We start from the raw sequence: 27,942 nt of genomic DNA on the forward strand, positions 1-27,942 counted from the left end.
TCGTAGAGAACTTTGTGGACACAGTCGAAAATAATGTATATGGAATTTGTAATAAGCTCGTGATAATTTGAGCCAGTTACCCACTGAGAAAAATGGAAGATGGCCGTGTAGATATCTTAGACTGGTTGATGTTCAAGATTAATACCGTTGAAACCCGGATTGGTTGTATAATGGTTAAACGTTAGCGCGAGACAAAAGGTCTTGCGTTCGCAGTAGCTACCTTGATTTAATTTAGATTATTTCAAACAACCGCGATCTGTCTTTGATAATCAGACTCACTTCGTTTCTTCCAAGTGTCGATATCAATGCGCTTACTGACTTCCATTAAAAAATCATACATTTCAACGAATTTTCTGAGTCACTTTATAATAGTACTTATTTTTGCTACTGGCTATCTTTGCAAGAGTATCGTCAACCTAAAAGCTGAAACTGTGTGCAAGAAATAGTAATGAATAGATGTTTGCTTAATTTCTGGTGAAACTTCAACATATCTATGGGACTAGTGAAATGTCACTGAGCCCTAGCCAAATCATCTGGCAGTGAAGTCACTGAATACCGAACAGATCATCATCCTTGTCAATGTCAAGGACAACCGACGCACATCAAGTAACCGTACGCCATGTACTGGCCCATGCGGTTGTTGTCACGATTTCGCTGTACCTACTTTAACCAATGAAATTCTGTAATAACGTCCTTTGTATTGTACGGTCTTCAAAGCCTTAATAGTACCTTGATACGACGAACGGGTAATGCACGTTAGATGATGATCTCGAGGTGTGACACCGACGTTAGCTTTTGGTCACACTATTCGTGTCTAACTCGGGTAAATCCCTTATCATTCGACAGAGATCATCAACGTTGATTAACTACATATCTTTACCTTTCGCATATGAGTCTGATTTATTTCCTAAAATATAATGGTTTGGTGGCCTATATATATATATATATATATATATATATAACTAGACAGGGTAATATCAGCAGCTCAGTAAGGGTTATTATCACTTGAGGCAGAAACACAACAGTTATAACCCCAAAGAAGGTTACTACTCTTACCATTAATCTAGTTGTAACAGCACCTGAGTAGTGAATCGCTAAGGACGTTGCGATGCTATGTACCGTAAAATTATGAAAACATTTTAAAATCAGTTTCGAGGTTAAAAAATAGCCTTGCAAATTTATTTAGAATTAATTTAGACCTTTCACTTTGCACAAGGTAGAAATAAGAAAGTATCGCGAAAAGATTTTTCGATGCCACAGTGTCGCTCCCGATCTTCTTGAGGGACTAGCCGCTGTTGATTCCTTTTCCAGTATAGCGTGTCCCATCAACGGCAATGTCCTCTCTGTGTTCTGCACCATAGGTTGCTGACCAAAGTCTACCGACACCAAGATGTGTTTTCTTGGGCCTTTTTTCTGTTGCACTGTCGATAAGGGATGGATTTTACAACACTTGATGTGACTGCAGAGGTAGTTTATAGAGTTGTACCAGGCCTGATGGGCCCCAGCAAAGTCTTCTTAATTTCTGAAGCTCATAGTGATCAGACGCAGAGACTTTATGTTCGTGATGCTTGACGGAAGAAAAAGCCTGGAAACAATAATTGTAGTCGTGTGAACATACAGGAAAATATCCTAGCTTTTTCCTGGTACTGTCCTGTTAGCTTACGTTTGGTTCGCTGGTACCAAGTTGATATCATAATATAAACAACATAACAGACTGAGGTGTTACACTTTACCAGCTGTGAACAGTATTTGCTTCGCCGTTGTTTTTCAATGGATGCACCACTATCTAACAAGCTTTCTGTGACACTAGAACATCGAATAAAATCAAGGAGATCCATCTGACGTCTCTGTCCCCGTTCCTAACATTTTGAGAAGTATGTTGTTGCTATTCTCCTTCCTAAAGTTTACTCAATGCATCTAAATATTATCAGGTATTTGGTATTTAAACCATCGGTATTCTCCCACAGTCGAGTATTTAACTAAGCCTGTGTTTGACGATTTTGATATATTGGTGTGAACGTGTACAACTGCTACCAGAAGGGTCTGACGCTTCTCTTTATTAGTCCAATTAGTGTGCCTTGTCTACATATTGGATAAACGTAATGGGAACAGCGGACAGCGTTGACTTAACATAAATCCATAGTACTATAACAACTTATGTCCATTGGTTAAGAGTTGGCCATAGACATCTAAGTGAGTGTTAGAACATTAAAGCTCAAATACTCATCAACTGTCTTATTTTGTAAAGGGATCGTACTTCCCATTATTTTAAATCGAATGTTGTAAAGCTTTATGTGTTTGTAAAGGTGACTTCGAGCTCCACACCACCTTCGGAGATTTCAAAGTAAAGATCTATTCACCATTAGTCTGGTTTCTTCTATCGAAAGAACGAAGGGTATCCACAATCACGAAACTTACTTACTTACGCCTGTTACTCCTCGTGAATGAGCATAGGCTGCTCACCGGCATTCTCCATCCAACCCTGTCCCAAGCAATCCTTTCTAACTCCTTCCAGTTCCTATTTATCCTTTTCATATCTGCTTGGATTTTCCGACGTAATGTGTTCTTTGGCCTACCACTTTTCCGCTTCCATTCAGGATTCCAATTTAGGGCTTGCCTCGTGATGCAGTTTGATGATTTGCGTAGTGTATGTCCTATCCATTTCCATCGTCTTTCTCTAATTTCTTCTTTAGCTGGAAGCCGGTTTGTTCTCTCCCAGAGAAGGCTGTTGCTGATGGTATCCGGGCAATGGATTTTGAGTATCTTGCGTAGACAATCATTTATAAATACCTGTACTTTCTTGATGGTGGTTGTTCTAGTTGTCCAAGTTTCAGCTCCATACAGTAGAATTGCCTTGACGTTCGTATTGAAGATTCTCACTTTGATATTGGTTGAAAGTTGTTTTGAGTTCCATATGTTCTCCAATTGTAGGAATGCGGTCCTTGCTTTGCCAACTCTCGCCTTTACGTCTGCATCTGAACCTCCTTGTTCATCGATGATGCTTCCCAGGTATGTGATGGATTCTACATCTTCCAGAGTTTCGCCATCAAGGGTGATTGGATTGCTGTTCTCCGCTTTGAATTTGAGGACCTTGGTTTTCCCTTTGTGTATGCTGAGGCCTACTGATGCAGAGACTGCTGCTACATTGGCTGTCTTTATCTGAATCTGTTCACGTGTACGTGATAGGAGGGCTAGGTCATCTGCGAAGTCCAGATCGTCTAATTGGTTCTGAGCTGTCCATTGTATTCCGTGTTTTCCCTCAGATGTCGAGGTTTTCATAATTCGGTCGACCACCATAAGAAAGAGGAAGGGAGAGAGTAGACAGCCTTGTCTGACTCCGGTCCTTCTTTGAGATGCATCTGTCAGCTGTTCTCCATGCACGACCTTGCACTGTAGTCCGTCGCATGAGTTCCGGATAGTATTGACAATATTCTCAGGAACTCGGTAGTGTCGAAGAAGATTCCATAACATCCTCCTATTTACACTGTAAATTGCCTTTTCATAATCAATGAAGTTGATGTACAGTGTTGAGTTCCACTCAACTGATTGTTCAACGATGATCCGTAATGTTGCAATTTGGTCTGTGCACGACCGATCCTTACGGAATCCAGCTTGCTGTCTCGAGTTTGTGCGTCTACTGCGTTTTTCATCCGGTTCAGTGACACTCTGGTAAAGACTTTCCCTGGTACTGACAGTGGAGTAATGCCTCTGTAGTTCTCACATTTGCGCAGATCTCATTTCTTTGGAATTTTGACGAGGTGTCCTTCTTTCCAGTCCATCGGCATTTGTTCGTCCTCCCAAATCTTTTTGAATAGAAGGTGAAGCATGTTTGTAGTTACTTCGATGTCTGACTTCAGATCTTCAGCTGATATATTGTCGGGTCCTGCTGCTTTCCCGCTCTTGATTTGTCTGATGGCAATTCTGATTTCTCTGATCGTTGGTGGATTGACATTTATAGGAAAGTCTATAGGTGCTGCTTCGATGTTCGGTGGATTCATGTAGCTGGTCTATTCAAGATCTCCTCAAATTGTTCTACCCATCTGTTCCCTTGTTCTTGAATCTCAGTGATCTGCTTGCCTTCTTTTTCCTTGACTGGTCTCTCTATTTTACTATATTTCTCTGAAAGTTTCTTCGTTGTATTGTAAAGTTGTTTCATATTTCCTTCTCTTGGAGATTTTTCCGCCGTTGTTGCTAGTTCTTCCACGTATTTCTGCTTGTCGGCTCTAATGCTCTTCTTCACTTGCTTGTTTGCTTCCATGTACCAAGCTTGTGCTTGGACTTTCTCTGCTCGTGTTCAGCTGCTGTTAATTGCTGTCTTCTTGTCCTTCCTTTCTTTGATCTTGTCCAGTGTTTCTATAGAGATTCATTCCTTATGATGATGCTTCTTTAGGCCCAGAACCTCTTGACACGTTGCAGTTAATGCTCCTTTGATATTCTTCCAGTTGTCCTCCATGGTGGTTTCTTCTTCCTTCAGTAGATCCTGTAAGGCTTGGAACCTGTTTTTGAGAGCTATCTTGAATTCATTGGGTTTTGTCAGTATCTTGAATGAAGGCTGTATTGAACCTTTGTAGTGCTGTTTGTCCAGTTGTTCAGTTTTTCTTTAGCTTCAGTTTTAAATTGGCCACAACTAGATGGTGATCTGAAGCTATACCAGCTCCTCACATCTTCCATTTTCCTTCGGAATTTTTCATAGATGCAAATATGATCTATCTGGTTCTCTGTGGTGTGGTCCGGTGAGATCCATGTAGCTTTGTGTATACGTTTGTGTGGAAATATTGTGCCGCCTATGACCAATTTGTTGAATGCACATAGATCTACAAATCTCTCCCCATTCTTGTTTCTCTCTCCCAGTCCATGTCATCCCATGGTATCTTCATATCTGGTGTTGTCTATTCCGACTTTGAAGTTTATATCTTCCATCAGAATGGTGAGGTCCTTTTTTGGGTACTTCTCTATGATTGGCTGCAGCCACTCGTAGAATTGATCTTCAATGTCGTCGTTGCTATCATTGGTGGGTGCATAACATTGGATAATATTCATTGTGATCCCCTCCTTCTTTGTTTTGAATGATGCTTTGATGATTCTGGATCCGTGGGATTCCCATCCTACAAGTGCATTTCGTGCTACTTTGGACAGCATTAGATCAAATCCCTGAGTGTGTGGAGCATTGTCCTCTTCATGACCGGAGTATAGTAGCATCTCTCCCGTATTTAGCCTTTGTTGTCCAGCTTGGGTCCAATAAGTTACGCTGATTCCCAGTACTGTCAAATTGGAAACAAATACCCCCTTCCCAAGTTTCAACGATTGAGTTAAGGTAACCAAACAATGTCTTTTTTTATTTTAGGGACACAAATTCAGGCTTGTACTTTATGGTATATACCAACACTACTCTCGGTATCATTCTTCAGAACAAAACTGAGCTGGGTCGAGAAACTTCCTCAGTTACACATCAAGTTGCTGACAACACTAATATCACTATGTTTGGGCGGAAACATTCGGCACTAGACTTGGGGTTTAGGAGGCGATTCTCCTGGGTTTTCACTGTAGCCGGTTTAAACCTAGCGATCTTCGGAATGGACTTTATAAGGAGATATGAGTTTTTAGTCGATACTAAAAAACGACGTTGAACACTGAAAAAAAATTCGAATTACATAAAAGGCAAAGAAAGTCACATCACGTCTCTAAACTTGATACGAACTCAGCTAGTAGCAACGGCGAAATTCCAGAATATACTCGCGGAATTTCCATATTTAACCAAACCTAAGTTTTGGCCCTTCAAAAATAAACTAAAGGTAAGTCACACAATCAAAACTGAAGGCGCACCTATGTTTGCTAAAACCGAGAGGCTAGCACCTGACAAGCTTAAAATCGTTAGAGCCGAATTCAGCTACTTGCTACAGCTATGTATTATTCGTCTCTCGAACGAAGGATATATAGGTAAGTTAATGGATAGATGCGTAGTTGCCTGCTAGAATGTTGAAACGCAATGTTGCGATTTCAAGTATTTCAGGCTCTATTTTCGTTCAGTATGCAGTCGCTCAACCCTATTGTTTCTTCCTATCGAGACCCTCCTTCCAATAGTCCCACATTTTACTTTTTAGTCTATTGAGTAGCATGCACAGTAAAAGCAGTACATTCACCATGACTACAAGGACGACTAGCAAAGGTCAAGGTCTAAATTGAGAGGTTAATAATAACAGCAGAAATACATATTTTTAGACGGGATTGCGAGTAACCTCATGACAATACCGGACAAAGATCCTCAGAGTAATCTGTACAACTTGGATCGCTCGATTCAATCACCAAAAACAAATCTCCAACTGAGTAATCAGGATCACACCCCTATCTAGACTCCTACTCTTAGTAAGATTACTGATCAGATAAAAAGTCAGAGGAAAGGGCATCCCAAACTGCCCATGGTGCTCACCATTAAGTAGAAAATACACACTAATAACAATGAAGTGGACCACAATTCTACAGATTTACATTCAACCTGTAATGCTAAAAGCAGGACGGCAATAGTGAGTGTTGGAGGAATTAATGAAAATGGCTAGATCCGCCCATACGGGCGCGTTCACTCTTGATAGACCTTTGATTTTCGTATTAAATATATTACTCATTTTTCAGCTCAACTGTGTTCTTCCTAAGTGCTAAACACCGTATTGCTGATTGCCATGGTTCGACGAGTCAATGTAGACAGTGATGTGTCTTTCAAATAACGTCTTATAGATTAAGTTATCCCATCACGACAAATTACCAATTTTGGGATTAGATCTATGATTATGGTAACAAAGATTAGCGTACTAATATCGAACTAGATCATCATTCTACATATCCTTCAGGATGCTATTCAGCACATGCTAAGCACACACCTGGAAAGAGTCGACCCAGAGTTAAGCAGGGCATGGAATGCTCGCCACATGTTAAACAGAGAGACTGGCACTGCCACAAGGTCTTCTTGAAGGATTTTGACGGCAGCTTTTCTCACACGACATAAAGAAGAAGACAGCGTTAAAGTCGGTAGTAATAGGAAATTTTTTTAGGCCAAGCTGGCAGCCCAAATGCAAGCTGACCCAAAATATCTCTACAGATTAGAGATTATGAGAAAGCTTACAAGTCGGGGACCTGCACTGTGAAAGGAACAAATGTTTAAAAATCTTATTAACTTAAGAATGGCGAAGATCTAGCGCCAGTTGAGGAACTTGGCGGTATCCAGATGACTTCCGGGTTACTGTTAAGTAGACCAAAATTCTTGAACTCTGGAAAAGCCAGAATGTGACGACATCCCTGCTATATTTTTGAAGCAGAGCGAACCAATGACGAAATACTTCGGTAAAAGCTACACCCCCCATGATACCTAACACGAGTTCAGGAAATGAAGTTCCTGTGCATACAGTCTACTCATATCAGTTGGATGACCTGCTAGGACTGTGAGATACAGATTCATGAAATATTCCCCGACTTCGCTATTGTATTTGACACAGTGACCCACGTACTTCTCATAGCCAAAGTTGGAGAGGTGTGTGTCTCTGACTTATATCCTGGCTCCGAAACAATCTAAAGAACAAGATGTTTTGAACCAAGGTAAAAAGTGTGCACGCGAGTTTGAAGGTTTCGACACCAGGAATCTCACGGAAAACAATCCTAGATATAATCCTGTTCTTGATCCTTATTAAGGACCTGTTAGATAAGATTAACTAATCGGTACTGACCTATGGAGACGACGCCAAGATCTACAGTTCCATAAATAGCGAGAAGGATTCACTTGGGCTTCAAAAGTGATTGACCAAAATGGAGAAATAATCGGTTGACAATAGGCTGAAATCCAGACTGGTGAAATTTCATGTTACAAACATTCTGCCAAATTTGACGCAAAGCACTTACAACCACCGTGGACATACACTCCCAATTACCTCTCCGGAACGTCATCTCGGGCTTGTAGCCACGAAGAGCTTAGATACCAGCTTTAACTACATAGGAGATGCGTTCAAGGCAAACACAATTTTTCAGTTTATGCGTTGACAACTTGGCGTAACTGCTACAGTGTTGTTCATACCACTATTTAAAACATACTCACGGCCCTACTCTGAAATATACTGTATTGTTGCACTCCTTCTTTTCATAGGAGACGTAAATCTCTTAGGCCAAGTACAGAGATGGGGGACTAAGTGGGTGGGGCAGAATACATCACCTAGCACTGTTCTCCTTAGGCTACGGGTAAATAAGAGTTGACCTGATAATAGCACACAACATATTGGATACACCAAGCTACCTGAACACGAGCATGTTACCAGAAGATCACCACCATACAATGTGAAACAACTCTCCAAAGATTGCACATCAAAGAGAAAACACCCAGGTATGCTCCCACTTTCTCTCATAAATATTTGCCCCCATTCGGATGGCTCTTGCAGCCGAACTGACCACAGCCCCATCAGTGGATATCTTTAAGAGGAGACTTGACAAACATGTACTCGCATATGAACTGCTATCTATCTCCTGGACACGTTGCGTCTGATGCATGTCTCAGAATTTACCGCGGTTGTGATTACCACATATTAATAACTACTTCATATCTCTCTTATAATTTCCATTTCTCTTATTTTTTTTTCAATTCCGTCTTCTAACACATTACCAATTAATGAACTTATTTATTATTCTTAAGACAGTTGTACTCTCTTAGCGAACGCATTGCAAATTTTCTACTGTCACAATGCAACCAACCAACGCCTAGTCTGCTAACGTGGAAACTGTTGATATCCAGTAGCCCCTCTGCCTTGAGACGAACGCTCACTCCAACATCAAAATATACAAATATGAAAATAAACACCATAGTGGCTAGAATTAGTGTAGTTAAGTAGATGCAATGTCACCATTTGAATATCACCAAGTATCTGGAACCGTGCAGAAAGAAGAAGAAACGAACACAAAGAAACCAATGGGTTTGAAGATGCCACAGGTATTCTGAGTTTGACAACGCTTTAACCAGTAACACCTAATATTAATCGTACCCACCAACTGAAATCAAAAAACAGAAGCGAGGAGGTTCGAAGATATATTTCATTGGCTATCAATATATGGAGGATCGTTTGATCTAATCTGGATGGCGATTGCAAGGGTTGTTGAGCACGGCGTTCCCACAACTGATCTGGTGCCGATGCATGACCGAGCGCCTTCATATAGGTGAGTCCATTAAAACTAATGCGGTCAGCATCTAATATCGAAGACTTACAGATCTATTTATCTTGGGGGATTTATTTACCGCTACAGGTCCATAGATGCTCATGATAATGATACAGGTTATCAACACTCAAATAAAAGTTTAATTCATAAGGACTAGTGAGATCTAGTGGCTAAATTACTCTCGTTGTGAGCCAACAAAAACTTAGAATCACACCATGGCGCCAAGGTGCGAACCGAAAGAAACCAACTACAAGGTCGTCTCTGATTTATTGGATATTGTAGTGTCTTGTGGTGGCAGATTCGCCTTACCAAGGTCAGTGTGTATATTTTCTGGTCGTATCTTTAAAATAGATATAACCTATAAATGTCCAGCAATGTGTAGAATAGTCATTTTAGGGTGTTTATGTTGTAGTTACTAAGCAAGATATCATCGTGTGCGTATACTTGTAGAATCTAATGAACACTTATGATATGCGAGACCATGACTAACAAATATTCTGTGATGACAATTCCCCACTTAGTATGTTTTAACACAATAAACTTTTCTTTTTTGATAGCAGTCGGTGGGTTTGCTACAAGATGAGTGCTGAAAAAGATGTGGATCAAATTGATACGCCGGATTCTGTGAAAAATACTGTTCCAAATCATGGATATTCTCTTCGTAAGGGCGACTTCGCCCAACGGCCAATGTCCATTAAAAAGTTTCTCGAGCCTTTCGACCACAGCAGTTTAACAAATAATGAGGCTGGTGAGAAATATGCAGCCTATAAAGCAAGTTTCGCTCGCCAACAGTTGGAAGAGTTTTTCGAAAGGAACAAATCGTATGCTTGGTATGTGTTTCTATTTACGTTGCTCCACAAATTCTTAATTCTATTCATATACGGAGCCATTCTCTCTTTGATATTTCAATTTAGACCGAAATCCAATGTTCAACAATAGTCGAAAAGCAATAAGCCTCATCTAGGTAGTAAATTTCTGGCTTTAATCCACCATCATGTAGTGAGATCGGATATACTACTTTTAATTTCACACAAAAAGGTTTGCCATGGTAGATTATTGTGCCGCGATAGCCTGCTAGTATTCTTCGACTTCTAAATTGACAATCCTACCCTGATCGTGCCAAACTAACACTGGTTACCATCTGACAGCTCGTAAACTATGAACTTTTCACTAAATTGCCTGAATCACCCCATACAACCCACATGAAATAAACCATAGGCTCTTTTAACTATCAAGATGTTTTAAGGACCATATAAGTTGCTACTATTGACAAGTGAATGCTAAATAACACCTTACTAGCCTTCGCAATAGTCATCCTCATCGCATTTGCAATACTATTGAAATACTTTCTGTATTACATTCTCCAAAATGTTAAAATACGTTTAATTAAATTTCATTAGTGGCGTTTGTTATAAACCAGCCATTCATGATGTGAATTATTAATCCATATTACTTTTCGAAATCAAGTTGCTTCGCTCCTTAAGGCTACTTTAAGATTAGAATATTTAACTTGTTTGTTGAAGTCAGACTTTTGTGAGCTAACGAGGTTTTGTGTGATTTTACTCCTAAGAATATGGAAAGTCAATGCATCTCATAATTCGTACCCAAAAATATATTACGTCATTATATCACTGTGCATGTTCCTCTTACACTTCACTTTAATATAATTGTTTAAATTTATTCCATATAGGTTCCGCGAGAAATATCATCCAGATTACCTCACAGAATCATCGTCCAGCATGAAGTTGTTCCGAAGACGTTTAGATATTTTTATGGAGTTTTATAGAAATGGTTATTTTGACAATCTACATCTAGCCAGTGGTTATGAAAGTGAAATTGTCCGGCTGTTAGATATGGGTAGGTGGTGTGATATAGATGTTCTCAAGTAAAAGTTTTCTTCCTAAAATTAATAAACCCACCGTTTTCTAAACATTCTTTTGTGTACATGATTTGTTGTGTGTAAACTGAGGTCATATCTAAAAACCGACTGGAAAACTTTTTATATGCCACCTCAAGTTCTCTAACCAGTCGTCTGCGTATATATATATATATATATATATATATATATATATGCTCAGAATAGAGTGGGTTAAAATCACTCTAGAATGTTAGTTTTAGAACACTAATTATTAGACTATTAGCGCTTACTGGTTCCTCATATACTCATAACGTTAATCAAAATGCTTTTTTTTCACTTAGTTCATTTTTCTATAATTGTTCATATTTAATATTTAGTTGCGATTAAACTGGCTGGTGGGACGGAAGAGGACTTTATTCTTTTGGACAAACTACTCGAAGATAGAATTTCTGAAGATCCCAACGTGATCATTGAGCCATCGAATTTTCAACATACAGAAAATGTTAAACCGAACAACAATATAGTTCAGTCATCAGATATACGAGAAGGACCATTTGATAAGGAGAAATTTGATGCGAGCACTATGAAAAAAGTAAGTACTATTTATTTTAAGTTCGTTTTAATGCTGCGAATTTTAATATTTATAATTAGCGACTAATTAAAGCGAATCATAAAACTGTGTTTGTTGGTGTTTATCAGTACGAACTAACCGCAGTACGCAGGGTTATCGGGTTTCGTTCTTACAAGTGTAGTTCGGATAAACATAACATTTCAAAACTCGCACAATATTTTTAACCTCAGGTGATAATGTTTGATGTATTGGTAATTAACACTGAGTTGTTTCTTTTTACTCAATAAGCTTATTTTCAAAGATTTTTTGTCATTTATTGATAGAGTTATCATATTTTTCGTGTTTGTTTAACAGTAATATGTGTTGCTTGATACTTTACTGAACATGAAATAAGCAAGAAGACTTAAGAATTCATTTTTGTATTTGATTACCATATTATACGTGAGTATTCAGGCTTTTGATACGTACTCAGTGGTTTTCTACTTAGGGAACTGTACGAAAACAAAAATTTATCTGGATATTTTGTTGGGTTTTTTTTCAAACCTAACAACAGTATTATAGTGAAATCAAATTGCTTATGTTCTCTATAATAATGTAGAATATTCGTGTTGTACTATTTAAATTTGGATTAACTTTAATTTGGTTATTTATCCTTTGAAGAAGTGGCTTACAATAAGTCACGAAACGTCAAGAAATCTAATTTTTCTACTCGGGATATTACAAATGTATTATTTTTTTTATAACAAGCTACCCAATGCTCAATTTATTCGAAATTATCAGATCAAACCTTGGTAATGATAACTACGATGTAGTCTAACGCTAATCAAGCGAGTGTTCATATACTTAGCCTTAAGGGGCGTTGGAAATATGAGGGTTAGTGAAGTAGTTTATTTATTTATTTTAACACATAGATTTTGGTACAAGGAGGCACCAAATACATATGCGCCACACAAATCTCATTCGATATGTGTGAGGGCTGTGATACTGCCCGGGTGCCCAAACCGAAGCAGGTGGTTTTCTTAGGGGGCCACACCCCGAGCCTTCGACCTGAAGATCTGATCCACAAGGCAGTGGAGCATCGTAAGGAGATGCAGTCCCATGGTAGCCGGTGACCAACAATTGGTTCATACGCCATTTGTTCCCGCAGGATACTGGAGCCCATGTGCAGCATTGGTTTGAAATCCGGTTAGAGCTCCGGACATTCGCTTTTCGTCCTCTCGATTTCGTAAACAACAGTAATGCCACGAGAAGGCAGTGAGTAGGACTTCCCTGGCGGAGGCTATATACGCGTGGCCATGTGAGAGCATTTCGAGAGGGAGAGATGACTCCCCACTCTCGGCCGTACCAGGGCATTTGGGGGCTAGTGAAGTAGGGTTCATTTTGATGCAGGTATATAACCTGGCACTTTTTTTTCTGGAGCCAACTATTCACCAGTTCACTGATAAACTCTGAAAATCGGAAATTTGTTTACTAGCATGGCTTTATGTCATAGAGGACAGGATTTTGACTGATATTACAAGTACTAACCTTCAAGGATGTTCTGTAACCCTCGGATACCTTTAGACACCAAAGTGTTATGGTGTTTACAAATTCCAATCGTGTTTATTTTCGTCCTGTGTTATGTATATGTTGATGTAACTTCACATAATGTTTAATATTTTGCTGCCCTACCCGGTTTTCATTATGCATAAACTCATTTGTGGTGCCTACGTCAATAATTAGGCCTTCATTGGGATTTGTCAGTTGCAGGCACTTCCAATATTTTAGGACAATAGATCAAATCTACGAACGCTATCCTCCACAATATTGTAGTATCTTAAATTTTAATCGAATATACCTCATTATGGTATATTAAAATTTACTCTTAACAGGTTTTTAATGATGCATATTTTTATATTTACACATTTCTTTGCAGAAGCCTAAACCAGATTATTGCGATTCTTCAAAAATCCAGAAGCGTAAAGAGTTTAGAATTAAAAGACGTCAAAATAATGCAGATGAAGAGGAGGAAGGCGAAGACAGTAGTTTAAGTGATGATGAAAGTAATGATAGTGGAACTGATAGCGTAAACAGTCATAGTAGAGATTCCAGTTCAAGTAATAATAATAGTACTAGTGGTAGTAGCAGTAGTAGCGATAGTAGTGACGACGATAATGGTAGCAGTAATAGCAGCAACAGTAGTAGTAGTAGTACTGACGATGATGATAATAATAATAATAATAATAAGGAACACCAAAGGAAAGTTAGCATATCTAAAAGCAATAGCAGTGATAGCAGTGATGGTGAGACGGTTGTAAAACACAAGAAGAAGCGTTCTAAACTTGTTAAAAATAAGAATGTCCAAGAAAATTCTGGTCATAGTGGTGACCGTCATCGTCGCCGTCATCACCGTCATCATGATGATAATAATAACAATCACGATAATGTGCACAACAAAGTTAATCCCATTTCAACTAACCATTTATATAACAATGATCATAACGACCAGCAGAATAAAAGTGATTGTTCAAAAGTAGTGCCTGATGAAATCAACACGATGTCTTCTACGAAATCACCTAATACGACAGGGTCAAATCAATCGAATGAAGTTTATGTACTATCAGGGTTGACAGATCCACCTTATGTTGCTGGTGGTGTTGTTATTAGTGATGATACTCATAATAATAGTATTACTAATGATGGCGAAAAATCTATGGATTTCGATAATCTAACAATAGAGAAATCAGCAGATCCAATAAATAAAGATGAATTGAAGGAATTAATTGTCACAAATGAACAAACTCGTCGACCCATTCATTATACAACTTTACTATTTTTTCCACATATTCCATTCAATATATTCAAACGAGATTTAATATCTGTAAGTTTACCAGTAGTAGTTGCTTTTTGTATAATCCACGTGTTCTGGAATTTTCGTTTAAGTTCATTGAACAACTCAGTCGGTCAGTAACAACGTAGAACTTCGTACGTACGTACATCAGTTCGGGTTTCCACACCAAATTGAACAACTAGTCACAACATCACAGTTACTACAGTTTTGAAAAAAATGTTTCCAGGTAAAACTCAGCAAATTGATTGAAATTAAAAGGGTATGAAATACTTGAAACGTCTGTATTGTCGAACATATATAGAAACGCTTAACTGACCAAAAGTTTCTTTCATGCCACTTTTTCCTTAGATATATGTATACCTCATACTGTATATTGTAATAAAATATTTACGTTTTGATAACCGTAAATTCTTAGGATGGAATTAGTGCTGACAATCGTCCCCCTAGGTATTTTGTTATGATATGCAGTGTCCGAGTCTGATGCTGATACACAAAACCTACGTTATGCTAACCTCAGAAAGCTACTAAGTGAGAAAACGATGACTGAAGAAAGTTTGCCGGTGTAAACCAAATCGAATGAATAACTTACGTCTGTTATTCCTCATGGAGGAGCCTAGGCCACCCATCAGCATTCTCCATCAAACTCCGTTTTGGGTAATCCTTTCCAGTTGCCATTCACTCTTTTCGTTTCTGCTTCCAGCCCTCTACGCAGTGTGTTCTTTGGCCTTTTTATTCCCCATTTCCCTTCAGAATTTCAAGTTGGCACTTACCTCGTGATGCGGTCTGTTGATTTCCGTAATGCATGTCCTATCCACCTCCACTACCTTCCTCGAATTTCTTCAGATAGAAGCTGAGTTGTTCTCTCCCACAATAGATTGTTGCTGATGGTATCTGGCCGACGGGTACTGAGTATCTTGCGTAGACAATTGTCTAGAAATACTTGTACTTTTTTGATGATAGTTGTAGTAGTTCTCCAAGTTGCAGCTCCGTACTATAGAACTGTTTTGATTCTAGTTTTGAAGATCCTGACTTTGATATTAGTTGACAGTTGTTTTGAGTTCCATATGTTCTTCAACTATAAGAATGCTGCCCTTACTTTGCCAAACCTTGCATTTACGTCTACATCGGACCCTCCTTGTTCATCGATGATCCTGTTCGGGTACGTGAAAGTTTCCACATCTTCCAGAGCTTCTTCATCAAGTGTGATTGGGTTGGTGTTCTCTATGTTGTATTTGAAGATCTTGTTTTTTCCCTTGTGTATGTTTAGGCCTACTGATGCAGAGGCTGCTGTTATTCTGGTTGTCTTCATCTGCATATGTTCATGTGTATAGAATAGAATGACCAGGTCATCTGCGAAATCCAAATCTTCTAATTGATTCCGATCTCTTCGTTGTATTCCGTGCTTCCTCTGAGTTGTTGAGGTCTTCATAATCCAGTCAACCAACAGAAGGTAAAGAAAGAGCGAGAGTAAGCAGTCTTGTCTGACTCCGCTTTTTACTTGGGATGCGTCTGTCATCTGTCCTCTATGCATGACTTTGCAGTGTAGTTCGTTGTATGGATTCCGTGTGATATTGACGATTTCCTCAAGTAAGTCGTAGTATCGAAGAAGTTTTCATAAGGTTCTATCCACATTGTCAAATGCTTTCTCATAGTGACTGAAGCTGATGTATAGTGACGAGTTCCATTCAATTGGTCGTTCAACGGTGATCCGTAGTGTCGCGATTTGGTTTGTGCACAAGTGATCCTTACGGAATCCAGCCTGTTGATCTCAAAGTTGGGCGTTTACTGAACCTTTCATCCGGTTCATATATATATATATATATATATATATATATATATATATATATATATATATATAACATGCTCTTGTCATTGGGAGGTTTTCGATTGGCAAAACATTTCCACCTCACTTAGCAACTTTTGATTGGTTCACTATCACATTCCTTGTTTTTTTTCTGGTTATTTTATAAGGGATCTTTAAATTACTTGGAATTAGGCTACCTTAACATAAGTTTTAGAATCTAGTATAGCTTATACATAGTAACTTTGTTTTGATATTACCATTCTTCTAATCGTCAGATTGTTTTTACTAATTTTATTGTCCTATCCTGTTTTAAATTTTCTAGGTACTTTCCACTTGTCCACATTTCTTACGTTTAGCTATCTTAGATCCTGTTATCATGCCGGATACAGTGTCATCAATAACAGATGATCAAATATTCGGTAGGGTGAAAAATCCTATGCCTAAAATTTTACTAAAACGTATGGGATGGGCATCATTTACTTCACAATATATAGACGATGTTAACAATAAGTGGATTAGTATAGATTTAATCGCTATAAAAAATAAATTAATTGAATACGCGGTTGATCGTGAAGCTTCAAGTGATTTAATTGAGTGTTTACGTTTATCGCGACCAATTTTGGATCATTTGAAAGTACCACATGAAGAACGTGCTCGAAAGACTGGACATTTGTTCGATAAGTTATTAAGTGTATGTCCAACTCGTATTCGTTCAAAAGCTTTAGCACGTCGTCATCTAGTGATAGCAGCTCGTGTTATTTATGATTTCGACAAGGCTAGAGGTTTGTGGTCAACAACAGAGTATGATACTAATGATAATAGAAAGAATGATAACAATATGTCAGCAGATAAAGAAAGGGGGAAAGGAGAACATATCAACTTGAGACGTCATGGAGAAGTTTCCTCTATCGTTGACGATGGTGAAGAAGAAGGTGAAGATGGTGGCGGTACTACTACTAGTGAACAAAAGGAGAAAATTTATAAAGAGACGTTGACGATCAATAAATTATTTCTTCAAAATAACTTAGGCGAAAATGATATCAATCATTCAAGTAATCAAGATCGGTCAATGGATATAGATCAATCTCTTGAAAATGAAGAAACAATGGGTAAGGAATGATTTTCATTCACTTGTATACTATTTTTTATTCACTTTTAGTATGTAGTAATTGGTCACGCTAATTTTGGTTGCAATAATATGAAGGCTATAGATAATAATTCTAACTCGTTTATCGCCATTGCATAAAACATCCCAACAGGTGTTCAATAATTTACGAAACACTATAATCATAATGACGATGGTGATGAAGTAAAAAAACATTTTGTTTGTACCATCTTTGATATTTAAATCAAAAGTGAGGTTGTTAAAAAACGTTTAAAGCAATAAGAAATTGTTCAAAATTACCGATAGACAACTTAATTTTGCATATCGTTGAGTTTTCAAAGAAAATAAAGTATACATTCGTTAAAGCCTCTTGGAGTACATATTTTGAAATAATTAAAAATCAGTTGCTAGGTTTATTCACTTTTAATATAATTTCAGAATTCATTTATTCTTGAGGTTATTTAATTATACACTGTATTGTTTTGAACCATATTTTACTAGTAATCCTCACTGTTCTCATTCATCTGTTCACTTAAATTGATTAATGTAGTGTAGTGCGATGCAGTTGTTGAATTGCTCAATGAAAAATATAATCTAAACTAAAGTTCACTTGATCGTAATGTTAGGTTTTATAGATGATCGACTCAATTCTTTATATTTTTGCCAGTCAGTCAAACTTAAACAACATATGATCTAGCAAAAATACATTTCTCCAGATTTTTATAATTTACGTTAGTAGAGTTAGCATGAAAAATGAGGAAGTTCAAAAATTATGTTTACAACAAAATTAAAAGAAATGACTAGAAAAATATTTAATCATACTTTTTTAAAAGTTTATGGGAACATAAATATTAGTATGCTCCACTATCGCAAATTATGAGCAAGTCTCTAAATACACAAAACAGTTATATGAAATCTGTATTTCTCTGCACTGTTTAGGACAATCCTTAATGGTTTTGGGAACTAATACCGTGTTTTGCTTTGTCTATCTAATATTTTCAACCTGATTTTATCGTAGCCAGCTTACTGAGTCAAGTTATTGGCGGTTTAGCATACCTAACAAACCTTTCAGTCATTCCAACGTTTCAGTCAACGCCAACGTTGCTGGTTAATTGCTTAATTGGTAAAAGATAATGCGTCTAAACGTTTAGGATAAAACATTGGGTATTTGCCCATATCTTCTAACTCAAAAGTCAGTGTTTTATAGCTGTAAGGTAATTCTGAACAGACTGCTCTACCGTACATTCATCTTTTGATATACAGGTGGTCTAGATTTCATCAGTGGTGATAAGATTTTAGAGATAAGTGAGGTGATCAACGCACTTAGTTATCCCCTTACTATGAGACTGGATATCGATATAAACCAATCCTGAGACATTTCGGTTTCGAAAAAGCAAACAAATCTCAAATACCATCAATAAACTGCTTTTAGTAAGTCGTTTCATTGAACAGATGTGTCAAAATCATCCTGATGTTAGTGGAGTAATCCAAACTACATTGAGTATTTAGTTTCAGTCGATTTCAGTTAGCAGTTTGAATTTCTCTTTTTACTGTGTTTCATGTGTAACGATTTACTGAAATTCCGAAATCGTTCTGATGTACGAAATAATTATTTTGATATAAATATATGCAGGGATGAAGTTTTTTAATGGTAGGCTTTCCAATAATATACCAGTCGTCACCTTTAACGCAAACGTACATGTGTAAATTAATTATTATCCATTTTTTAACGTTCAAATTATCAAGTGAAATATTTACTATCGTTGTAAAATTTATTTCTTCACTTCATACACTGTTTTTGTTTTACATAGAAGAACAAAACAATGATTCAGATGTGAAAGAATCATCTCATCAGAAAACACATAAGTCATCATCATTACAAGACAGTAAAAATTCTAGTGACGTATCTATGCTTTCAGATGATGAGAAACAAAGTGATTTTATTGATCCTGGTGACGACTTAATAAAGGCGGCAAATATATTAAATAGTATAAAAACAATAAATCCTCTTCTGCAGGGTTTAACTGATTATCTTGTCGACGAGGGAAATGCTGAAGAAGAACTTCTTTTACTAGGTAGGTGATTTTAAAAATGTTATCTTTTTTTCCTTTTTGTATCGCTAGTTTATTTTCTTTAGTTTCATATGATGTAAATAACAAAGTCGATGGGTGGTGTAGGTAGAATTGTAAAAATTGACAGAACAATTATTCGAAAGAAAAGGTATAATCGGAGGAAAGCTATCGAAGTAGAGTGGTTTTTATTTCCTAACTATGATAGATTTTCAGCATTTAGGAGACTTTCCAACGTAGGAGGACATTTCAAAAGTGTTCCTTAAGAGACTGACATCTACTCTAAAGCCTATAATTCATCATTATCATTATTATTAGCTTTGTTAAATATTGTATTTTTGGTAAGATATAGAATTTTTAGCACAGTAAGAAATATGTTAAAATCTCAAACCACAGTCTTTGCCGATAACTTGGGAGCTTATAAATGTTTTTCAAAGTTTAAATGCAATCATAATATCGTTGTTCACAAACGGTATTTGTTATGATTTTTAGCCCTTCAAATATCACGTAAATCATAACACCGACTTATATGACCTTGTCCTTGTGCTAAACCAATGATGCGTTAGCCAGCATGAACTTACTTACTTACTTTCGCCTGTTACTCCTAATGGAGCATAGGCCGCTGACCAGCATTCTCCAACCCACTCTGTCCTGGGCAGCCAGCATGAACAGCCTTTATTATTATTTATTTATTTTAACACATAGATTTTGGTACAAGGAGGCACCAAATACATATGCGCCACACAAATCTCATTCGATATGTGTGAGGGCTGTGATACTGCCCGGGTGCCCAAACCGAAGCAGGTGGTTCTCTTAGGGGGCCACACCTCAAGCCTTTGACCTAAAGGTCTGATACACAAGGCAGTGGAGCATCGTAAGGAGATGCAGTCCCATGGTGGCCGGTGACCAACAATTGGTTCATACGCCATTTGTTCCCGCAGGATACTGGAGCCCATGTGCAGCATTGGTTTGAAATCCGGTTAGAGCTCCGGACATTCGCTTTTCGTCCTCTCGATTTCGTAAACAACAGTAATGCCACGAGAAGGCAGTGAGTAGGACTTCCCTGGCGGAGGCTATATACGCGTGGCCATGTGAGAGCATTTCGAGAGGGAGAGATGACTCCCCACTCTCGGCCGTACCAGGGCATTTGGGGGCTATGAACAGCCTAGGGTCAACTCTGAGGCCTTATTGATCCTCAAAATAGTAACTTCTCGACTAGTCCAGCCCATTCAGTTCAGAACACAATCTCAGCGTCCACCGTGTGGATTGTTTATTTCAGACATACGTGATTTATATACAAACAGACCAGATCGCATCACACACTACAAAATAAAAAGCAATAATTATACAAGATCAAACCAAAAGTGGCTATGAGTATTGGATACTGTAATAAATTAATAATGGTATAACAGTAGCCAATAGGTTAAATTAAAGTTTATGATAAGTGGAATACGAAAAAATATATGACCTAGTTACTTAATAACTATCTAATAAGGATATATATAATAATAGTCTATAAATAATCCCTAACAGTTACCATTCTTTTCTTCTTCGTTCTGATGTAACAGTATTTCGTGGATCCCCAAACAGGAGTACACACAAGTAATATTGAGACCATGTGAGGAAAACTCGAAAATTATCCTTGACCATGAGTAATGATACTTTTTGTTTTAGCAACATGAACAAATGTTTTTTTCTATCTCAAACATGAAGTATCTTTAAATGACCTTAAGAAATTTACAAACTATGTAAAAGTCCTTTGGGCTTTTTAAAAGTTTTTCTTACTGAAAACCAATCATTTTCATAATTAGTTTTCTGTTTGTCTAAACAAGTAGTTTAATTTTTTTCTGACTCGTTCAAGTTCTTTCTTAATTCAACCAGTTTATCTCGTAATTTGTTTTTCTACAGTATCACAAATTGAAATCATGAGTCAATTGAAGCCAGACCACCATGGAAAACCTGGAAGCACTGGACGGCCGTTTCGTCCTAGTATGGGACTGTTGTGAGATATCAGCTCACTGAAGACAAGGTATACGGTGGCGCAACTTCGTGGATTGGTTGAAGTTAGACATTAACACCGTTGAATGCCGGCTCAGTGGTCTAGTTGGTTAGGCGCCTGGCGCGAGACTGATAGGTTCTGGGTTCGAATCTCGCGGGGTGCGGAATCGTGGATGCGCACTGCTGAGGAGTCCCATACTAGGACGAAACGGCTGTCCAGTGCTTCCAGGTTTTCCATGGTGGTCTAGCTTCAATTGACTCATGATTTCAGTCTATGAAGTTCCTAAAATCGCCACAAACCCCTTCTGATAATTTTTCTACAATAATTTAATTTTTCTTGTTACTCAAAAAAGATTTTTTAATATTTATAAATTCACTTTATTTCTTTAGGCGGTATGCAATCTATTTCATTTCAACCACCTTCAATAACAAAAGGAACATTAATGAATAATTCACAAATGATTAATTTACACTCATCATTACAATTACAACAACTTGATATATCTTCACGATTCTGTGAATCAGATGATAGTGAATTATTAGTTGTATTGGATCGTTTAATTTTATATTTAAGAATAGTACATTCAGTAGATTTTTATGCACCTGCATTTTATATGAATGAAGATTTAATGCCACATCCATGTCGTCTTATACATATTCGACCGGGTTTAAATGAAATAACCAAAGCTTTAACACAAGTTAAAAGTCCAGAGAAGTTAATCAATTCAGAATCAGTTGATCATGTAAATATTTTATTGTATTATATTTTATTTATCCATAGTATTATTGGTATAATGGTCATAGATATAGAGGAAATTATTGATAGTTGTTTTACATTTTTTGTGGAAGCGTTTCAGCTGTACACATAGACATAAACAGCGATAACCACTCGTTTAATGATCGAGTTGAATGTTGGACCACCTAACCCTTGATGGTATCATAAAACGAATTATGATCATCTCATTTCCCACTGTTCACAATTTTAATTGTACTCAGTTTGTTGTATATCATACAGTGCTATATGTGTCTCTGTACAGTATATTTAGTTTTTCCCCAATGATAGTGTTAATATTCATATCCTGATCACGAAGCTAGTTTGTTTCAGATTCAAATACATAAAGGGTTATTAATGTTGATTTTCATGAAGTTTCTGATTGATATCTGCTTGTAATGAAAGCAACCTAACTTACATGAGAACGTTATCATTTTTGAGTTATTTTACAGTTTTTAAATTTCGATATAACATATTAACAATATGGAATAAGTTGGTTCTCAGATCTCATAACCGAATTCCTGATGTCAAAAAATATAATAAACATTTATTAATAATACATGACAATGTCCAAGCATCTGGTGATAAGTTGGAACGTTATGGTTATGTATCTACAACCCGGAAAAAAACTTATTTGCGAGTTAGTTTTCATAAATATCTTACTATTTACTTAGTTTTGCAAAGCCAAGATTTTAAAAACGAATGTTAAGAGATTGGTACTTTATTTATGGTTTCCCAGGCTCTTGAAAATGAATATAGCAATTTCTTTATTCAAGATTCATGGAACATTTGTTTTAGTCAAATTTTCAAACCATTTGATTTTTTCCCTAGCCCGATTATCACCCCTAGTTTCAAAAAGATTCTTAACATTCTCTTACACCCTCATAATTTTGTTGTTATATACTCTATATGTAAGTTTCGTAAGTATTTGTGTCATAGTAGAGTGTATAAACACGCGACCGCATGAGTAAATTTCGAGAAGGACAAAGCAAAAACTTCACCAATGTTTGTATCAAAGCTACTCTTGAATTTATAAACTTTCGCCCATTATAAATAGAGTCGAGCAATTTTTTCGTAATCCCAAACATTGAGGAAATTCAAACATTTATGTGTAATTATCAACGTTCAGTGTTTTATGTAAACTTTCTTCGAAGCATCGCTCGCGTTTCATGGAGCGACCAAGTGAGGAATGTTGAAGTTGGGAATAGTGTGTTTGGTAAACGTCGGAAATCGGTTGATAAGACTGTAAATCATCATATAAGATGGTTAGGGCATATATTGCATATCCCCAACGGCTGCCGACCTCAACAAACTATGTTGCTCGGTGTAGAAGTAGGCTGGAATAAAGCTATGGGGACAAACTAAAACGTAGCTTCCGCCCATAAAGTTATTGACCATTAATCCGAACCATGTAGGTAGATGCAGACTGCTTAGTTGGGCTATGTGTGATAAATGTAACTAGAATGATTGAAGACGAGTGACATAAGTCTGAATCATTCGCGATGGCACCGATGCATTCACTTGTTGTTTTTCTCTCGAACTTGAACTCCGGTATCTCTTCACATTTACGTTTTTACTGTCTTTTCAAACCATATTCCAAAGGTTTAGTCTTTCTTTTCATCATTGTTACCACATTATTTCGATCTCGTTATTTGCGTCTCATTCTGCTAGTCTAATATGGCGAATTGGCTCAACGTACTTCTGTGCCAGGCTCTATGTTGATGATGTCTGTCTGTCTATCAATATACTAAGCATTCATTTACTTATGAACAGAACTCATGGTATAGCATTATTTCTCAACTTTGATTTCATTTTTTCTTGTGTTGACTAGACGCTAAAAATCCTTAATTTTTCGACTTTTTTCTTTTGGTTACGGTTACAAATCCATGTGGATATTTTATTCTTTGCTAAAATTAATTAATTCTCAAATTTTACAAAATGTTATTTCTCTTACACAATCTAGTTATTTGCCAGTCAAATAAAACGTTTAGTACGACTCATTACTCCGCTCACAGAAAATGATTGTAAAGGTTTGGGTTATAGAAATGCAGATGATGTTGTGGAAGAATTCATAAAATTGAATACACGTCGGAAAAAACGAAAGGCGTATGTGTAAAGCTTATACAAATATGTATTGTTATTATTAATTATTTACTATGAAGTAGGTTTTTTATTATTTGATGGGCTGAATTTTCGGTTGTTAAAAGGAGACAAAGTATGCTAATGGGTAGATGTTATACAATGTAGTGCGATGTGACCGAGTGATAAATACTCACGAGATCAAATTATTTGCTTATTCCTCTTAATTGGACTGCATTTAGAAAACAAGATAACTACCGAAAAGAATAGGTTTTCTTTCCTAACGAAATGTTGCGGCTATTGAACACAAAAATAAACATGACAAGAGGTCATTTAACAAGTAAACGATTAGAAGATATAGTAAGTATGGGTCTCCCACTCTCAATTAGAATCAAAGTTTAACTATCAATCTTAGTTCTTGCCCTACTGTATCATCATTATAATCAGTACATACATAGTAAAAATTTGCGACAAATAACAAAGAATATTCATTCTGCAGAATCTATCGTAAAAATGAATTTTCTTTAACAGATTAAAATTGGGCTTTCAAAGTTTTCTCAATAATTAGCTCTGTTATCTAGAACAAAATATCCATGAAAACTAAACAGGTATTAGTTCTGGTATCAGTTATACATATGTATTAAAAGCTAGTCACCAATGAGAACACGCTTATTCCTTACAAATGAAAATTAAGTTATTCTTCACGAGGTTATTCTAACTGATGCCAATTCATGACAAAAACAATTTTCAAACTACAAAATTTTTAGTAAACTATTTAAGTAATTAAAACTTATGGTCTGTAATCATAGTGGAGCAATAGCTTAGTGGTTGAGATGTTTGACTTTCAGCCACTAAGTCGCGGAACCAAACTTTGTCCCGCCTAATATAGCTTGAGCCACCCGGTAGTATCACACCAAGTGTAGCTCGAAGCCAAATACAGAAATCTCTACCTCGAAAACGAATTTTAAAATCTATGGTGATAACTAGTTCTTTTCACCCAGTGTATGTGTCAAAGTTTTGTAGGTCAGTTACTGTAATATTTATTCATTTAATTTTTTATATTATTTAAGCGATGTGATATGGGTTTGCCCATTGTCAAATAAGAAGTTCCGAGATCCAATCTACGTTAAGAAACATATTCTCAATAAACATATGGAAAAGGTTGAAGCTGCCAAGAAAGATAATGTGAGTTTTTCCTGTCAAACTTGCACAATATGTTTTACACTTTTTTCGTGCATATAATCTATCCGTGTTTATTAATAAATGCGCCATATTTGGTATTTCCATACAGTTAAGATTTCTCCTTTAAATATTTAGCATTCAACCATTAGGTCTCTGGTTCAATTCACGTTTTATCTACTTCAATTTAAGCGACAGGGCATTTATTACCAGTAGGAATCGAGCAGTTTATATCAGTGCTGAGTATAAAAACTTGCCCTTGGTAACTGGGATGTATTTAACCTATTTGAACTGATGTAAACTTATATATTACACTAATACATTTGAAATATTATACATTGGCAACATTCTTTTTATTAAGATGTAATATATATGACTACAGTGACTTGACTTCGGTTTCTAACATTTTGTGTTTATTTCTACGTAGGCAAGTCTCACTCATGAGGTGGTTATATAATCACTTTTATAGTTGCATACAAGCCAGTAGTTTCGTATTATCTTACCTTGTTTAGTATTGATGGTTTCATGTTGATTTCCCGTTTTTTTATTGAAAGTCTCTTGTTCATTATTCTCTTTCTTCTATGTACCGGTAACTCGTGTTTTTTTATTTCCATAAATAATCAGTTGTCCATTTTCCAAGTTAATCATTGACTAGGTCCGTTTACTTGATAACTTATCACATGATATGGGTAAACCATGATAATTTCCCTGTTATCTTTCAGGCCTACTTTTTCAACAACTATCTTATGGATCCTGCCCGACCCCAGTTGCCTCCTGAGCCAAGATCTCCTAGAAGGCGATCTCAGTCACCCTCACCATCTCGTCGAACTGCTAGAGAATCAAGTCATCTAGCTAATGAAACCAGTGAACGAGAACGTTCTAATTCTTGGGCACAAGGATCAAATAACTTCCAGTCACAAAGATGGCAGCAGTATGGACGCAATCGCAATGAAGGTGGAAATATGGGAGGGAATTATGGACGGGATAATATACACAGTAACTTACCATTCTACCCTCGACCATATGGTCGCCAACAGTATTCGAATTTCCGAATTCCATATGGTGGTAGCAATCAACGTAGTTATTATAATGGTCCACGAACTGGTGGATATAACTTTAATCGGTTAGTAAAGTGTTTTGTTGACGATTGGTTTAGGTTTTAGCAAGTGTTTATGTACTTTAATTGGTGTGTACTCAGGAAAGTGTACATTCTGTTGTAAATTATGTGGTGAGCTAGTAATTTGCGTAGAAGTTAATTCATTAGATTTGTCGATTATACCATTGAACACCAACCCAGCGCCTCATTAAGAGTGAGATTGTGCTCACTGCAAAGCCTTCAGTTCAGCTCCAAGTTTATTGTCGTGGCTATCCGCTGCCGAGAATTCTAGCACATGTATAAGGCAGCTGCCTCTTTCCACTTGGATTTCAATGCTCCAACAAATGGTGGCAGTTTGTGACGAGAACTAACCCTAAGCATTATTTAAGTTGAACCAAATGCAAATTTTATATTAATTAGTAGATGTTGACATTTACTTACGATTTTTGAAGCCGATAGCCATCTACTGAACAGAATGTTTGTGGTCCATCGACTAGAGTGTAGGCTAAGATAATTTTTTTCCTTACTTAAAAACACACTTGGTTGAACATAACTCCCAACCGATGGACCACACAATATTGCTAGAACCCAACGTTGAATTGCAGATTCCTGCGCTTGACACTATATCATCAATCTTTTTTTGTGAAGTTTAAGTATGTACCATACAGTTACTTCAATATAAAGGAGTAGAACGAGGTTTCAAACTGCTACTTCCTCACTGTTGAGATCTACCATTTAGAACACTGGATCAAGATTTCACAGTTGTTTATTTATTAAGCTTGATGTTATTGAGCAAATCAAAATATGAGATCAGATAATCAAATTAAATTTTAGTTCATGTTTGTAAAGTATTTACTCAAAGATCATAAAACTTGTTTTTAGCGAATAGAAATTTATATATATATATATATATATATATATATATATATATATATATATATATATATAATCAAAACTATTGTTATTATCAAAGTAAATCTCACAATCTATTTTTAGACGTGGCTATCCAAGACGGTCGTATGTTGATTTGGATGCGCCTTGAATGAATGTCTCATTTTATTTGTATGCATTAGATAATGACAAATTTTGTTGTTTCCAGTCCGCAATAATCTCTATGTATTTTGTATATAATTCATATCAAGGAAAACAGCAACTAAACTCAACACTTATCTTTTGTACTCATAACTACACTACTATTCCTCGTAAAATAAATAAAATTTAAAAAAATTGAAAAAATACTTCTGTTTCAAATTTAAAAGGGTGACTTCAGGTGTTACTTAATTGATAATTTCGTATTATTGCAGGAGTAACAAATTTCTTAATGACTTGTTTGAATGTGTGCAAGTAACGCCTATTTTATTAGGACAGCTTATTAGAAATTATCTTTGTCGTTTAAAT

General features: G+C 36.7%; 1 protein-coding gene across 2 annotated transcripts; it reads left to right on the top strand.

Moving 5' to 3' along the window:
- The first annotated feature begins 9,445 nt into the window (after positions 1–9,445).
- On the top strand, positions 9,446–27,780 carry MS3_00008637 (uncharacterized protein). Of its 2 annotated transcripts, XM_051216977.1 has the most exons (12): positions 9,446–9,703; positions 9,741–10,013; positions 10,874–11,040; positions 11,419–11,633; positions 13,528–14,472; positions 16,569–17,355; positions 19,163–19,426; positions 21,809–22,161; positions 24,154–24,296; positions 25,340–25,454; positions 26,171–26,571; positions 27,541–27,780. In XM_051216977.1, the coding sequence occupies exons 2-12, from the start codon at positions 9,763–9,765 to the stop codon at positions 27,584–27,586; spliced, it is 3,687 nt and encodes a 1,228-aa protein (XP_051065607.1). In that variant the 5' UTR covers positions 9,446–9,703; positions 9,741–9,762; the 3' UTR covers positions 27,587–27,780. The 2 variants fall into 2 exon arrangements, with proteins under 2 accessions (XP_051065607.1, XP_051065606.1); XM_051216978.1 differs by lacking the exons at positions 16,569–17,355; positions 19,163–19,426; positions 21,809–22,161; ... (2 more) ...; positions 26,171–26,571; positions 27,541–27,780 and having other exon boundaries at positions 9,446–9,496; positions 9,744–10,013; positions 13,528–16,248.
- Positions 27,781–27,942: the final 162 nt, after the last annotated feature.

This window comes from Schistosoma haematobium, chromosome 6 (genome assembly GCF_000699445.3).
Source record: "Schistosoma haematobium chromosome 6, whole genome shotgun sequence".
Classification (NCBI taxonomy): Eukaryota; Metazoa; Platyhelminthes; class Trematoda; order Strigeidida; family Schistosomatidae; genus Schistosoma; species Schistosoma haematobium.

Coding starts and splice junctions, on each gene's coding strand:
- MS3_00008637 (XM_051216977.1), top strand. CDS start 9,763: ATGAGTGCTGAAAAAGATGTGGATCAAATTGATACGCCGGATTCTGTG. Junction 11,634..13,527: donor ATGCGAGCACTATGAAAAAA/GTAAGTACTATT, acceptor ATTTCTTTGCAG/AAGCCTAAACCAGATTATTG. Junction 17,356..19,162: donor TGAAAATGAAGAAACAATGG/GTAAGGAATGAT, acceptor TGTTTTACATAG/AAGAACAAAACAATGATTCA.